We start from the raw sequence: 15,775 nt of genomic DNA, 5'->3' as shown, positions 1-15,775 counted from the left end.
GATACAAGTGCTGATGCGCATAAATGAATTTCATAACAGATGTTAAACCAGTACTTTATTCTTTAGCTGTCTCTGATGAAAAGATAAATTCCTGCACACTTAACATAAAAAACATTTATTTATAACGTTTCGGTTCAAGAAATCAGACAAAATCTGTCTGATGAAGGTCGTCTCTACTTTTGGATACTCATCCCAAATGCCAAATATTTGAGTTTATACATATAATACATTTCTTATTAAATGTTGTTATTAAATGATTTAAATTAGGAACTATTAGTAAAGGTATATACTAGATATTAAAGACAATCTTTCATTACTCTGATCCAAAATGTATAAATTATTTATACATTTTATATTTTTAACCCTCCAAAATGCTGTTTTTTTTTCATGCATAATATCTTTTCATAGACAGCAAATAAGAGCTTTTAATATAGAAAGGTGCTTTATTTAAACTGAATTAATAATTGAATAAACCACATAAGGGAGGCAGCTGGTCTTAAATAAAAGAGGAATGTTTGTAGTATTAGTGTGAAATAAAAGTATATTTATATTTATTCAGAACATCGGCAAGAGGATGTCGTGCACGCAGTTCATCGGCAACCTGGAAGGACTGAACGACGGCCAAGATTTTCACAAGGATCTGCTTAAAGTAAGCCACTTTCAAGTCTAAAATAGCACACATACATGCACATGCTGTCACACACAGACACACATCCCAAATGGGAGTGAGCAGACTGTGTGCGCCAGCATTGTATTGTCCCTCAGATCTGTGCGACTGAGCCTGGCTGTCTGGCCTGCGCTCACTGCCAGCTGGCATTCACCTCATCTCCAGAGGCCTCCAATCAGAGGCCTGCCTGGGCCCGCCACTTCCTGGTACACTCCACTTACAGCGCGAGCCGGAAGACTAATTGTTATGTGATCAGGAGACGGGGAGAACAAGACGTAGCCGCCCTTCGGGGTATCTGTGCGTGACTTTGACAGCATTAGATTAGGCTATTAGCTTAACCCAGTTGAGTTTGGTCGCAATAGATCGTGAAGCATCAGACAGGGTTCAGACAGAGGCCTGGGGGCCACATGATGTGGCAAAGTAACCCAATCAGTGCAGGCTGCCTGTCCATTGGTGCGCCTAATGATGATGCTGTTGATTAGTTTTGTCTGCAGAGTGGTCCGTCAACATGCCACAGGGCCCCAGAGTGCAAGTCAACAAGTTGTAATGGGGTATTTATAATGCATGAGGGGGGGAGAGAGAGAGAGGCCACGGCCGTCTGCTGAGATGACGGAGATTGTGAAATGAAAAGCTGTGCCTGTTATTAAGGGCAGATAGCATCCAGTGCTGCGGACATGTGACCTGGAGCGAGGAGAGGCGGAGAGAGAAAGAAACAGTCCTACAGACGTGCATTAGCTGTTTTACTTATGCTTGTACAGATCCAGGAACAGTCTGTAATCATGCCTTCCACTTTCCAGAAGCTGCCGCTCTTTTATTCTCTTTCTCTCTCTTCTTTCTTACCCTCGAGCGACACTCTCTTTTCTCTCTTTCTCTCACTCCCTTGTTCTCTCATTCTCTAAATGTTCGGCCTTACTCACTCGCCCCTTATCTTTGCTCTGTTAAGCCTCGGTGCAGTTTAAGGTTTATCTCCAGACTGTGTCTCACCGCCACCTTTATCTCCACTCTTTCACCTCCACCCAGTTCTGCTCTCTTTTTTTTTTCGTGCCTCCTCGCTCCTGACCTGTCATCTCATATCTTCTGCTTGTTGTGACTGTGTTGCAGCAGCTATTCATGAAACCATTACTAAGTTTAAGGCTTATTAGGTTGTTTCAGAAAAGTACTGATTCAGGTTGCGATATTAAAACTTTTAGGAGAGAGAAGGAATTGCGTATAAACCCTTTGAATAATGTCCTAGATGGTAAAGATCTTAGTTCTGTGTAAACATCTGTGTCATTGTACAATTACAGTAAACCAATCTATTATCTATGTAAACAGGAAGTACCTCCAGCATCATGAAGCAAAACTTCCAGAAAACAGTTTTATGTGGCCAAATAAAAGCAAATCCTTCATCCTTTAAAGACTCATTGACACTGAAATGTGTTTCAGACTGACTGTGATGGTTTTCATGTAGAGACGTTTCTGAACTAACCTTGTTGGTCATTCAGTTACTGCCACAGGGTTTTGTAATTTAAGGTATATTGTTATTGTGCATGAGTTATTATCTGGTTAATCAAGCATATTTTTGATACTCTTTGTCATAGATTGAGATTTGAGCTACTATACAGCAAATCTTAAAGTAGAAATCCACCAATTTTACACATTAAAGTCTGAAAACTGTGGCGGTAGCTGCGACTGTAAAACCAGATAAGTAACATAACATTTTCTCCAGCTGAACTGTTCGAGTTCGAGTTGCATCGTGGGTAATGTAGGCACCAAGTTTCGACAAGGACGAAGAGTACATTAGATAAAAACGATAAACGATCAGGTTCTGCTGCATCGATCATTTGGTGGCGAACTCTTTTTAAAAGCGACATAACCTGATAGCCAGGGAGCAAAATTCACCAGCCACCAGCCAAATCTTGGCGCTCCAAAATTCCAAAATTAACACCTGGCAAGGACCAAATCCCGGTAAATTTTGGGTTTTGCGTAATTTGTTGTTTTTATAATAATAATAGTGATGTAAGTTAAATTTGATTAGAACAGAGACATTGAATATTAAATTAATCCATCTTTAATCACTACATCGTAACCTTTCTTACCCTCAAGAGTGCTTCAGCTAAATGTTATGAACTCCTTTTTAAAATACAAAAGCCACCAGCATGCAATCATTTTAGTCAAAAAATGCATGATGCAGTTTTATAGCCGGTAACAAATATTTTTGGCTTGTAAATTCTTCTCAGTTTGACCCTGAAAGTTAATTTTGGACGGTGGTAAAATCTCCCCTAGTAAACAATTACTATAATCCCAGTTTGAAGGTACATTCAGCTCTGGCTCCAGTAGCCTTTTCCTCTCCTCCCTTTTTCCTCTGATATCGCTCCATCATTTCCTGCTACAAAATGATTGCCATTCCTCCCTGCTGCCATTCTTGTATCCCTCATTTCCTCCACTCATTTTCTTGCTTTCCCATTTCCCCTTTTGTGTCTGGTGTCCTGTGTTTGTATGCGCTGTAAATACATTAGGAATGAGCCAGAGAAAATCCTCATTTTCTCCCTGGTGCTCCTTCTGCACAACAACACACACACACACACACTCCATATCTCACACATTGTCCCAGACTCGGCACTTGTTTCCTCTTGTCACCATCACATCTTTCCTTTGTTTCTCCACCATCCTTCTCTCCTTCTGTCCCTCTCTCCTTCCATTATCTCTGGGTTTAAAGTGGTTTATTTTCATCCCAGTACAGCAAATAATTGTGGGAGCTTCACAAGGTTGGAAAATAAAGTGATCACCTCTTGAGGAATATCTTGATCAGATATTTATTCATTGCTAGATTGCACAGCAGCAAGGGGGGCCTGTTTATGTTCATGCTACTGACAGGGCTCTGTAGATGGCAGTGTCTGTTGGTCGGTCCACCACTTTGATGAAATATCTCCACATCTGCAGGATGGATTGCCATGAAATGTTGACATTCATGTTCCCCAGAAGGTGAACCTTAAGCCCCTGACAGACCAAACTGACATCAAAGAATGGCGGTGACAAAAGCCGACTGTTGTGTTGCCTCACATCGTCTGTACGTTCTGCGCCGGCGCCGGAGGTAATAACTTTCCATATCAGTAGGTGGCAGTAATCTGCCTTAATTATTCAAAGAAGAACAACAGAAGACCCGCAGATATTAACAAAAGCAGCCATATGGATGTTGGTTTGCCTGCTCTCACTTAGAAAGTTTACGTAAAACAGCAACTTCTAATCTCGAAATATCCGTGTATTTCAGTATTTAGATGACATTAAGTGGAAAACTGAGACGATGCTTTTGCAGGTGCCCTCTTGATGACGTCACTTTTATCACGTCCGTTTCTCTTCTCGTGCACTGATTCGCTTCCCTGAGCAGCCAATAATTTAACTACTTTTTTTACGGCTGCGGCCGAATCCCGGACGAGCCCCCATTTATGTTTCCAGCTCGAAAATGGTAAGTCAAACTTATTTATTTTAAGGAAATTAGACATCTTATACAAAATAAAAAAAGGGTGAGGCAAAACTACAAAATAAATTGAATAAATAAAAAGCTAAAACTATCTGTAATAAAGAAACACGTAAATAAAATCCTCACTACCTACTCGTACATCCAAACTAAAATACAGCCTAAAGAGCACCTCTGCTCTGTGTGTATCTACACACAGTGTAGCTAAATGAGTGCGATAATCAGTTTGCTTTGATTAAATCCAAACCACTAAACAACAATGGTGAGGCACATGTGGCAATCTGCAACTGAACCATCTGCCATGACTGTCGGTCTGATCAGGCTCTTACAGTCTCTGTCCCAGGTGCGTTGTTGTAATTGGATGTCCACAGTGAGTGCTGATCCAATCACGGTCTTCAGCTCTAGAGAGGGGCAATAGTAGGGACAGTGGTGGACCACACAATCCACTTCACATAAAACCACTAGAACAGAGTTAATTGCACAGGTTGGTGTTGACTGTAGCCGGACTAGTAGGTTGACATTTATGCTGATAAGTAAAATGTTTAATTCCAGTCAGCTTTTGAAAAATATTGTCCCTACACAAAGTGATTTATACAACTTTTAGTTTAAATCGTTAACTAATTACAGTGTTTTTATAGAATAAATACACAGGAGCAGAATTTTGACATTTTGTGATGCATTTCAGGCGGTCACTAAGCTTTGACTCATAAAGTCTGCACTTATTCAAAGTTGGATAAAGTCAAAGCTCTGCATTAATGTGGGCTTCATCCATCATGACGCCCAATGCAATGTGATTATTTAAGACTGGGCCATATGTTGAAGCGTTACTCTGAGGGACAGGAAACACTGGAGTGCTGCTGAACTATAGAGCCCTGTAGCTAAAACAGAAATCAGCTGCCTGGTGGACTGGAAAATAATGAGAGGGACTTTGCATCCCCATGACACCTCTGGATAGTCTCTCTCTTCCCTGAGGTAGACTACCCTCCCTCTATCATCATCAATTAGTTCCTTTCTTTCTCTATTTTTTTTTCTTTGTCTCGTTTTCAAGCCTTTTTTTTTGCTTCGTTTATCTTCCTCAATAACTCTTGTCAGTTGTCGCTGATTCTACCTTTCTCTGAATTGTTTCCTCTCAACTCTCCCTCTCTTTCTCTCTCTCTCACCAGTTCAGCTTACTTTGATTGAACCTTGTGATATGTTTCCCATTACCACCACAATAGAGGAGCAGAATTGAGCAATCTCCTGAACGTGGAGTGTGTGAAGCACTCTCTCTTTCACGCTTTCCAGCACACCAAAGTAATACCTGGAAAGACTTGTTTTTACTTCATAATTCTTTTTGCATTGTCACCTTTAATAGCAGGAGAATTAAGAAGATTAAGGAGGAGATTGTGACAGAAGTGCTTGACCAGATATAGAATCAGGGGATGACAGTTACATGGCAAACCTAAGTGTGAAAGTGACACTCTGAACTCACAAATTTACAGAAAATCTTTGCAACAAGATGATATAATTTAAAAAAGCACCGATCAAGACACCTTATAGCTCATCTGGTAGAGGTGCCCCCCCATGTACCAAGGCTGAGTCCCTGCTGCAAGGGCCAGGGGTTCGAGTCTGACCTGTGGCCCTTTGCTGCGTGTCGTCCCTCCTTTTCTTGTCTATCTTGAAGAAAATGGCAAAAAGCCCCCAAAAAATACTTTAAATCAAAACTCAAATGAATGAAAATGATGTACAAAACAGGATGGAAATATCACGTTTCTGTTTGTTTCATATATTAAGGTGAGGAAGGTTACGGTCTCCTCATCGCTCCAAACAAACCGGATGTTTTTGTCTGCTGCTGTTTTTCACTTTTTCAGTTGAGCGGAAGCTTTAGTTGACATTTAAAGCTGTAGTAGATAATTTATCTAAAAATAAGTTTTTGTCATATTTGCAGAAACCTTCCCTACGTCCTGACAGTAGAACGTGAGACAGATAATCTGTGAAAAAATCAGGTTCCTCTGGCTCGTTCTAGTGCTCCTAATGGCATTTACAAGACTCAGGGCCTGAACAAAAACAACCAATCAGAGCAGAGAAAGATAGTTGATTATAACACCAGGAGGAGCCAGAGGAACCTGATTTTCTCACAGATTATGCATCTTATGTTCTACTGTCAGGATATAGTGAAAGTTTAACCAAAAATTACAAAAGGTTGTTCTTATAAAAGTTACCTACTGCAGCTTTAAGTCACATTCTTCATGTAGGTCACGATTTGTCTCTACTATCTTGCAGTCGGAGGTTTAAACAAGTGTTTTTGAGAATTGCTACAATATCACAAAACAAACCATCCATCATGAGACAAACACCACTACATGTGATGTAGCTTCATCTATTCTGGACTCTCTGGTTCTTCCGTCAAAGGTCAGCACTGTCAAGATGGCACGCAGTTGAATACCAGCTCACCGAAGATGAATTTTACATGACAGACTACAAAAAATGTACTTTTTGAGTGAATCCACTGATTGCAGTGATTCCATACTCAATTGATCTGTTGTTACGATAAAGATATAAATTATTATAGCTGATTTGAAAGATGTTGCAGTGTTTTTTTCCTCATGTTTAATCTGAAAAATATGTTGTAGACCTTGAGGAACATATGACAATGTGATTAAACTGAGCTGATAGGTGTCCATGTCACTACATCCCACCAGTACCAGGATGGATGGAGGTTGTACAGAGTTTACATTCAGCACAGCAACACATGTCTATTCGAGCACCGATGCTTGTTTGTCTCAATCAGTGTGTTCTCGTTATAGGATTCATAATGAGGCAATAAACTATCTTAATGTACTCCAGAGGATATTTTCCTCCCCCAGTTTCCCACAGCGCACCATCAGTCAACAGAGATGTGACAGACTGACAGGCTGCTTACTGAGGCCAGTCAACATCTCTGTCATTTAAACACTCATTGTCAGTGATATGAATAATATACAAAGTCCTGTCTCTGACATTATTGGAAGCTCAGGATGATTCTGGTTTATTACAACTTGAGTCTAATTTATGTAGGAAACAATGGCGGCTCGCCTGGTCACACACAACCTCGTATTCTAGATAAACAGTAAAATATGTTTGTGAACAGATTTGAGGAGAGAAACAGTCAACGCAGTAGCAGAATCTGGATCCAGATCTGATCAGCACTGTTTGACAGTTTGATCTGAGTTTGGTGAGTTGAGCTGGACGGACTCACTGAGAATGAGCTGTCAATCACAAGGTAGCCCCGCCCTAAAGCATACCCTGCTTTATGGTCTATTTTACTCTAAATGGGACCATCAGTTACTAAATGAACATCATGCTGTATGGAAGAAGACTGAAACTAGAGACTGAGACCAGAAACTCATCAGGAAACTGTTTACTGAGCTCATAAATCAACTGAGAAGTCGACTCATTTCTCCATAAGACTGAATGCAAGCAGATGTAGCTTAACATGTTAATTAATAAACTGGTAGGAAGTGCTGGTTGGTAGAATTTGTTACATTTGGACAGAGCCAGGCTAGCTATTTCCAGTCTTTGTGCTAAGCTAAGCTAACCAACTACTGTCTGTAGATTCATATTTAACATATTAGAAAGCAAATAAGTATATTTCCCAAAAATATTCCTTTTAAGGTCCAGTGTGTAACATTCAGAAGGATCTATTGATAGAAATTAAATATAATATTCAGAGGTATGTTTTCATATGTGTTTAATCACCTGAATACAGGAATTGTGTTTTTATTACTTTAAAATGAGATGGCGGAGTCTGCCATGTTTCTACAGTAGCCCAGGAAGGTCAAACACTGGCTCCTGCATCCTTCTCAGTCCGTTCTCATTCCCAGGTCATCAAATACCTCGGTCATCACAGACTCGAGGGGTGTTCAGTTAGCTGCAACCTGCAACTTCACCCACTGATGCCACTACATCCTGCACACTGGTCCTCCAAATCTTGTTGTGAAATCTCCACAAAATTGAGTTGCAAACATGTGAAGTGGAATTTAATGAACCAAACACTGTAATTAGTCCACTTTTATAATTAATCTTGTTTATTTATTTACTTTCTCACTCGTTTCCGTCAAAGACTTTGCAGATTATGTTTTTAGCTGCACTGCAGTTTTTGGATGAAATGTGTCCATAACAACACTGTTTGGGCAATTACCACAAACAGATATGATTAAAGACTTGTGGTCCCAATGCCACAGTAAGCTTTTAAGCCTCGATAACTAGTGTATGTTCCTTCACCCTCCTATACCAGCTCGCATGGAAAACATATCTGCTGTGTTGCTACCACAGCTCCCTGCAGAATACGAAACTCTGGCTGCTGGCCCAAACTAGTGCTTTGGAGGAAACTTTCTTCCTTTATTGTGAGGCTCAGAGATACATAGGTTTGCACTCCCTCTCGCTCGCTCTCTCTCTCTCCTCAGCACTGCTCAGGGCTTAAAGCTTGAAGTGCGAGCTAATGATGCACTGAAGTAGGTTACCAGCCCGCATTAGAGCAGGAGAACAAATTCTGCTGAAATGAAAATGTTGTACAGCTCAATCAGACGCCGAACCACGCTCTTCAAACAGTAATTAGGTGCACTGATGTTATCGATTGCGTTAGCAGCATCGATGGCGAGGGGGGAGAAAGATAGATGACTTATTTGTTTTTGTAAATGAGGAGAAATCATTCTTGCATGTGTCGCTGCTGTCGGTCTGGCCCAGCTACGGATGTGTCTGAAATCTGCACAGGAGCTTTAGTTGCCAGTGCTTGACGGCCTCGCCAGCTTGGGCAAAGACAAGCAGGTCACATCTGAGGAGGGAGAGGAATTGAAAGACAGATGCTACTATTTACGCACATCATTACCGAGTTACACATTCAGTGTGTTAAAAATGGTAATACACATGATTTTTTTGTGCGTTTAGGGTCAGAAATTCACATTACTTTAGGGCCACGGGACAGTTTGTCCTCTCCTGAGGGGGCTACTTCAACACTCGCCAGAAAAATCTATTTTTAACAAAAAATTTCATCATTTTAAACTCTAAAGCTGCGCAACTCTGCTCTTCCTCATATAGCATACTGCCCTTCATGTTGAGTGGAGTAATGTTGCTTTCTCCTTGCAGAAGCAGCCACATTAAACTCTTAAACCAACAATGAATTGATCCAAAGCCGAATGAATGATAATAATAACTATATCTTCTTCCTCTGTGCCATAAAGCTGAACCATGAACACACACACAGTACTTTATTTTGACTCAATCACACATACACCGTCCTGCTGCCCCAAATACTCACTAGAGCACCAAATGTGTATTATTCCCTGGCTGGAAATAGTCCCCTGCAAATGCACAACTTTTTTCCTTTTTGAGTAACAGTGACAAGGTTTAATATCTGTATTTGACAACCTGAGAATGAGAATGGGCTGTGAAGTCCATATTTAGAGCCAGGGTTGGGTTTGTCCGCTCTGTGTTACTGTAGAAACACGGCGGTTCAACATGGGGGACTCCACTGAAGGCGACCCTGAGGGTAAAAACAATGATTATACACTAATGAAAACATACCTATGAATATTATTTTCCGTCTCTGCCTATAGATCCTCCTGAATGTTACACACTGGACCTTTAAATGCTCAGTGTTGAGGTTTTTTTTGCATTTCACTGATGAGAGATCAACTGTAAGTAAAACAGTCCAGCTGTCTTTTTCTAGTCAGTAAACAAAAAATCTGAAGCTGCTGCAGTAGAAAAAGAAAGATGGAGTCTGCACATTGGTTCGATTTATTTATGTTTTCATTTGTTCTGTATCTCAGTCTTAAAGCCGTTTGTCAAGTTAGAAACCCAGAAATAAGATTGATAAAGATAAAGCGTTCATTCTGGATACATCCTCTGAAATAATTGAATTTCTCCACTGAAAACACACCTGCTGTCCAGCGTCGACCGAGCGCAGCAAAGCAGGCATCGACTGACACACAAAATCTCACACATCTTAAAAATAAAACCTAATAAATGTGGCGCTGTCGAAGGTGAAGGGGCAGAGGGAGCAGTAGTGAAGGAGAACGACAGAGTGTGAAGAAGAGACAGCTGCTTAGGTCAGCAGAGACGCAACGCTGTGGATACACTCCCCCTCTCCCCGAGCTGTCTGGACTCTCTGTGAGGGACGGAGGGAGAGATTTAGACAGGATGTGAAATATTGAGTGGGTTGAAGAGAGGGAGGGGGAGACTGACAGCAGACGGGAAATCTGATAGAGGGCATAAGGTAACAAAAAAAAACAGATTTATTTTGCTTTTTGCCGTTTTTTGGTTGGATTTTGGTGAGCAGGTGTTCCCCTGTTGGGCTGCAGCTTCATTTGAGTAATTCGGGGGTTAGGTGCTTTGCTCGGGGGTGGTTTTATCGGGATTCGAGCTTCAAGCCACAAGCTGCCTGCAGAGTAAAGGAGGGGAGATAATTGCCAGAGGACTACAAAGACAGACACACACAGAGGCAGCGACAGAAGCCACCCCAGAGCCTCCTCCCTCCTGTCGTCTTCATGCAGGTTGTTTGGGGGTATTTTTGCAGTCAAAGGTTATCTGCAACTCCCCCCTCGGCTCGCTGATGTTCCTTTCTTTTCCCTCCTGATTGTCACAGACGCTGTAGGGGTCCTACATGTCAGCTCGCCGACATGTCCACCCTGATGGTGCACGTCAAAAGACAGACACTTGTCATTAGGGGGTTTTCTTTGCTGTTTTTTTTTTTTTTTTTTTTACTCCACCGTCGCAGCACCTATTAAACTTTTATAACATTTTGAATTTAGCAGAGAACAAAAGATACAGAACAGCAGCAGTAGGATGAGGCTGTCGATTGGATACAAACAAATACACAAGTAGCCTACAGTTCATTACACAGAGGTTTAAGATGCATTAAGTATTAAAATACCCAAATATAACAAGGAATAGGAAAAAGTAGAGCGTGAAACAATGTCTGTTTTCTTTTTTACTTGAGTACAAATCCTAGCTACTTGTGCTTTTCTGATACTCTACCATGCACTACATCTCACCCTTACCCTTATTTTCCAGATTTATTTTGCCTCCCAAGGTGAAAGTAGCTACAGCTCCCTTCGTTCTGACAAGAACAAACTAGGGATGTCCCAAATTGTCCAATCCACCGGAATCCGAGCTCATCAGTTCCTTATAATCGATACCGGCTACCGATGTTTTTCTGACAGCAAACTTGCCCCAAGAAGGAGTTATAGCAGAGTGGAAGAACCAGCCATAACTTAATTTCATTTTTATAACAACATTAGGGCCGTGCAGGCAACATTAGCAGAGTTTTCCTTTGACTAAGAAAACCTAAATGAAAACAAATATTAGCGATTAGGAAAATATAGAACCGGTTCCAAATGAAACAGCAGGATGCCTTTATTCTACCCTTTGGTTTCTGCACTGTGTTCAGACTCGCAGATAATAAAACAGCTGCGTTGTTTAGGCCTACTTCTATGAAAGGAATGAATAAGGGAATCAGTCAATAAAATCATAAATATTCCCATCCTTAAAGATAACTGGAGCTCAGTTCTGATTTTGGATTTTTCCATCAGGAAACTCTCAGACAGTTTGTAGAAGAACCTCCTCAAGTATTTCCTTTTTATCTATTATTCCCAATGTTTCCATTGTGTCATTTGTTGAGTTATTGTTCATTAGGGTGTACTATACTGTACTGTATAGTTTGCCTATGAATCCGCTGGTACTTCATTTTTTTTCCCTTTCATTTTTGGTTGCAAACACTGCACACAGTCTGTGCAAACTGGCCCCAAATATTTGACAATCTACTGTTTATAACACTGTACAGGTGTTGTTGTGATTATAGATCCCATAAAAATCAGCCCATTGTCTGTGAGCGACACAGTCATTAAATCAGACAGTCACACTCCTGTAGCTCCACACCGTCCCTGTGGTTCACTCTCGAGTCAATAATGCGATTTGACCAATTTTTCCTGAGGAAACACCTCATTCATTTGTCTAGTAAGCAAAGGTTTCTGTCAGATGCTCGATTTTCTCCTCCCTGCTTTCACTTGGCCTCATTATTGTGTGTTTTTTTTTGTCAAGGGGAATTTTAATATCTGGTTCCACGTCGGTTTTTATGGCACTTAAAGTGTTCTTTTTCATATTTGCTGCAAACGTTATGTTGCTTTTAAAATTTGATTTGAGGTGGGAATAGTTTCGCTGAATGCAGATACACACTGGCGTCTAACATTCATATAATCACTTAGACATCCCATAAGTCTGTGTGCTGTGATGAAGTAGTTTGCGTCGTCACATGAGGCTTTTTAGATCGCATTAAATCACAAACACACTAATCATCAGAGGCATTTGAGCAGACTAAAAAGAAAAGTGAAAATGTGGTTGAATGAGTATTTGTAGAACATTTAAAGGAGTAGTTCAACATTTTGGAAATATTCCACTTATTTGCTTTCTTTCTTTCCAAGAGTGATACGTGATGATTGATCTCTGTGCGTTAAAGTCTCATCATTGTTGTGTTTGCTGCAGCATTTCCAATAATAACCCCACTGTTACGACAGAAACAAACTGGAGACAAAACACTGAACTTATCCTTTAATTCAGTAGCAGTGCTGATTACGCACACTCTGGTCGTACACACCTTTTTCACACTGTCCCCACGCTGCCAATTCTTTGTTTCTTCCTCCTCTCACCTTACCACTCGCTCCCACAAGAGCACTCCTGAATACTAATTGCTATTTGCGAGTATATATTTTTTTTTAAAAGTGTTTTAGTGTGTGTGTGTGTGTGTGTGTGTGTGTGTGTGTGTGTGTGTGTGTGTGCATGGAAGAGGCAGTTGGGAGACTGTGATTTTCTGGCGATGACTGAGAGAAGGAGGGAGAGGGAGGGGGAGGGAGGGAGAGGGAGGGAGGTACGCATTGACGAAGCGAAGGGAGAGTGAGGCAGAGAGAGAGGGAGAGCACCGTCCCTCTCCGCTTCTCTTTTCGCTCTGCGATTCAGGCAGCAAGCTCTCCGTTCCTCTCCTCCTCCTCCTCCTCCTCCACCTCCTCCTCCTCCGCATCAGCAGCAGCAGCAGCAGCAGCAGCAGCCGGGAGAAAAAGGGAAGGAAGAACGCTGGATTAGACGAAACGGGACTGCAACAGATTGATAAAGCAGAGATCCACACATGAAGACGAGGAAGATAGGAAAGACATCAGCGGCAAGAGAGCGGCATTTTTCACCCCCCCTCAGACACCCACACCCGCCGAATGTGCGATGGGAAGAGGCTGAAGAGAGTCTGAGACAAAATACTGACTGAGAGAAGTGGATCACAGATGGGGGCTGAACAGTGACAGCGGACCTCCACACACTGGACCCGGAGGAAGAAGTGTAGATCTGAAAATCAGCTCTGTGGCTGTACAACTGATGGTATCCATTTTACTGTGGGAGCAACAGGAACGTTCAGCCTTCGTTGTGCCAAAATCTCCGCTCCTCTTTCTCTGCCTCCTTTTAGTCTTTTAAACGTATTTGTGTTTATTTTGTGACGAAATCGAGGGTGCTGTTTGGAATCTCTGCTCTGAAGTCCGAGGGCGGCTGTCCCAACCCTCCCTCCCACCCCCTTCTCCCGTATCTCCCTCTATTGTGTGTGTGTGTTTGTGTTCATATAAGCATAAATAGCTTATTGTATGTCTGTGGGTTTTTTTTTTAACCTCCTCGTTTCCGCATTTTGCACCCATCTGTTTCACGCTGGCTGTCCGTTCACACCTCTGCCAGTGCCTCATACCATCTGTGAGAGTGTCAGCTTATTGTGTGTGTGTGTGTGTGTGTGTGTGTATGTGTGTGTACCTGTGAGTGCATGTGAAAGGATTAATCTCTGTTGTGTGTTTGTGGCTGGCTCTCACTAAAAGGTGGCAGCTGGATAGGTGTCACCTTTTGGTAACTTGGCAGAGGCTCGTATCCTGTTGAGAGAGAGTGTGTTTACTCGCTTCGACACAGTCACCTGGAGAAATTACAGATTCAACTGCCCCGAACTGCAGTTTATTCCTCCTTCCTCCTCCTTTATTCCTTCCCCCCCGGTTTAAACTTGAGCACTTGCACTGGAAGAAGGAGTGCTGGATTTATTGCACCGCTGTGACCGATTCTCACCTGCACCAGAAGAGAGTCTCGCCTTCTTGTGGCAGCAAAAGGAGTCGTCTGTGTACATTTATAATACATGGCCGGGCCATCAATAATTCAGCATCAGGTGGGTATCCCGGTGTTGCCTGGTGGGCGTTGATCAAGACATTCAGGGACAAGGCTGTTGGGGGGTTTGATGCCTGCTGATAGCACGGTCCGCCGGTGCCGCTGACAGCAGCCTGGTGATGTGTCGCCTCCCTCCGCGGTCTCCCCGCTGATCACCGGCTGCTTTCTGTAACAGCTGAATTCACTTCCAGCTGTCTGTTGGCACATCAGCCTCAGCATCCCCTGGACAGCATCCACATCAGACGATCCTCATTTCACACTTTTTTTTATCTCCTTTGATCCTCCTCCTCCTTTTTTTTTTCTTTTTTCTTTCCTGCAAGATAAAAACTGAATCATTTGGAGCAGGTTTTGAATGTCCAGTGTTTTTTGGGCTGACCATGATCGGTGTTAACAGCCTGCACTCCGCAGGACGCCTACGCTCGCGCTCTCTTTGCACTGTGCGCTACGGGAGGGACTTCCGGATGATGGACCCGTTTCGCTATCCCAGAACCCCTCGCTCTCGCTCGCTCAAACCCCTGGTGTTCCCGGACCTGCTGGGCAAAGCTCAGGACGGACAGAATCACCCACAGGCCAGAAAGAGGAGGAAGGTACTGAAAAATCTGCTTCCTGTTACTTTTACACATCGCAGAGTCATCGCGACATTTATCTGTCAGTTGATCAGCAGCTCCTAAACTCCAGAGATGAATCATTGTTTTTTACAACTTTATTTCATACCAGTGTGACACATGTCCCAGTAAATGATATCTTATCCCACATAGCATTGAATAACAGCTCATTGTCATTTAAAGATCTCTCAGATGGTCTTGGGGGGGGTTCCATTGTGGATGATTTATTCCCCACATCTGTTTACCTTCCACACACAATCATTGCTTTATTACAGATTCTATTGTATCATAGTTTGATTATACGAAGGAGATTGGTCGGCTGCCAAACCCTGATTGGCCGCACAGCACAGCTCAGTACAGCATGTTGTGTAAAGCCGCCACTCACAGCTAATGGCTCTCATCTGCTGGCACTTGGTGACGTTGATGAAGCAAGTAGGTGAAGGTGACGAACATCCATCCTTGTCTCATTGAGCCCCCAGACTGAATGAGCTGAGACTGATTTATACTCCACCTCCGTCTACCTTTTCTTTTTTATATTATTATTTATTTACCTCCCTCTTTATCTCTAAATCCACAGAGTCCCTCTGCTGTTGATACTGTGTGTTCCCTTAGGATTTACAGTACGGGGAGATTTTCCTTTTTGTACAAATGAAAAATACTCTTCAGGAATAAATCAGCTGTAACACAGTTTCACACTGAATCTGTTTTAGAAATATATGAATACATTAATCACAAGAAAAACTCTCATATAGGAAAAGTGCACCATTAAAACAGTCGTTTTAATCCACTACAGCAACTATTTATACAGATTAATAGTTAAAAGTTTCACATATTTTTTATTGAGCCTTTTTTTAATTT

General features: G+C 42.0%; 1 protein-coding gene across 3 annotated transcripts in view; it reads left to right on the top strand.

The window, feature by feature from the left end:
- LOC127373319 (PH and SEC7 domain-containing protein 1) overlaps nt 1-15,775 on the top strand; it is a 78,330-nt gene that overhangs the window by 38,560 nt on the left and 23,995 nt on the right. For all 3 annotated transcript variants that reach the window (XM_051417684.1, XM_051417683.1, XM_051417685.1), the window contains one exon: nt 560-649. In XM_051417684.1, the coding sequence (XP_051273644.1) occupies nt 560-649 (90 nt within the window). The remainder of the gene's footprint in view (nt 1-559; nt 650-15,775) is intronic.

The sequence above is a fragment of the Dicentrarchus labrax genome, unplaced genomic scaffold, assembly GCF_905237075.1.
Source record: "Dicentrarchus labrax unplaced genomic scaffold, dlabrax2021, whole genome shotgun sequence".
In the NCBI taxonomy this organism is placed as follows: Eukaryota; Metazoa; Chordata; class Actinopteri; family Moronidae; genus Dicentrarchus; species Dicentrarchus labrax.
Note: the sequence above shows the minus strand (reverse complement) of the source record. Positions and strands in the feature narration are given on the sequence as shown.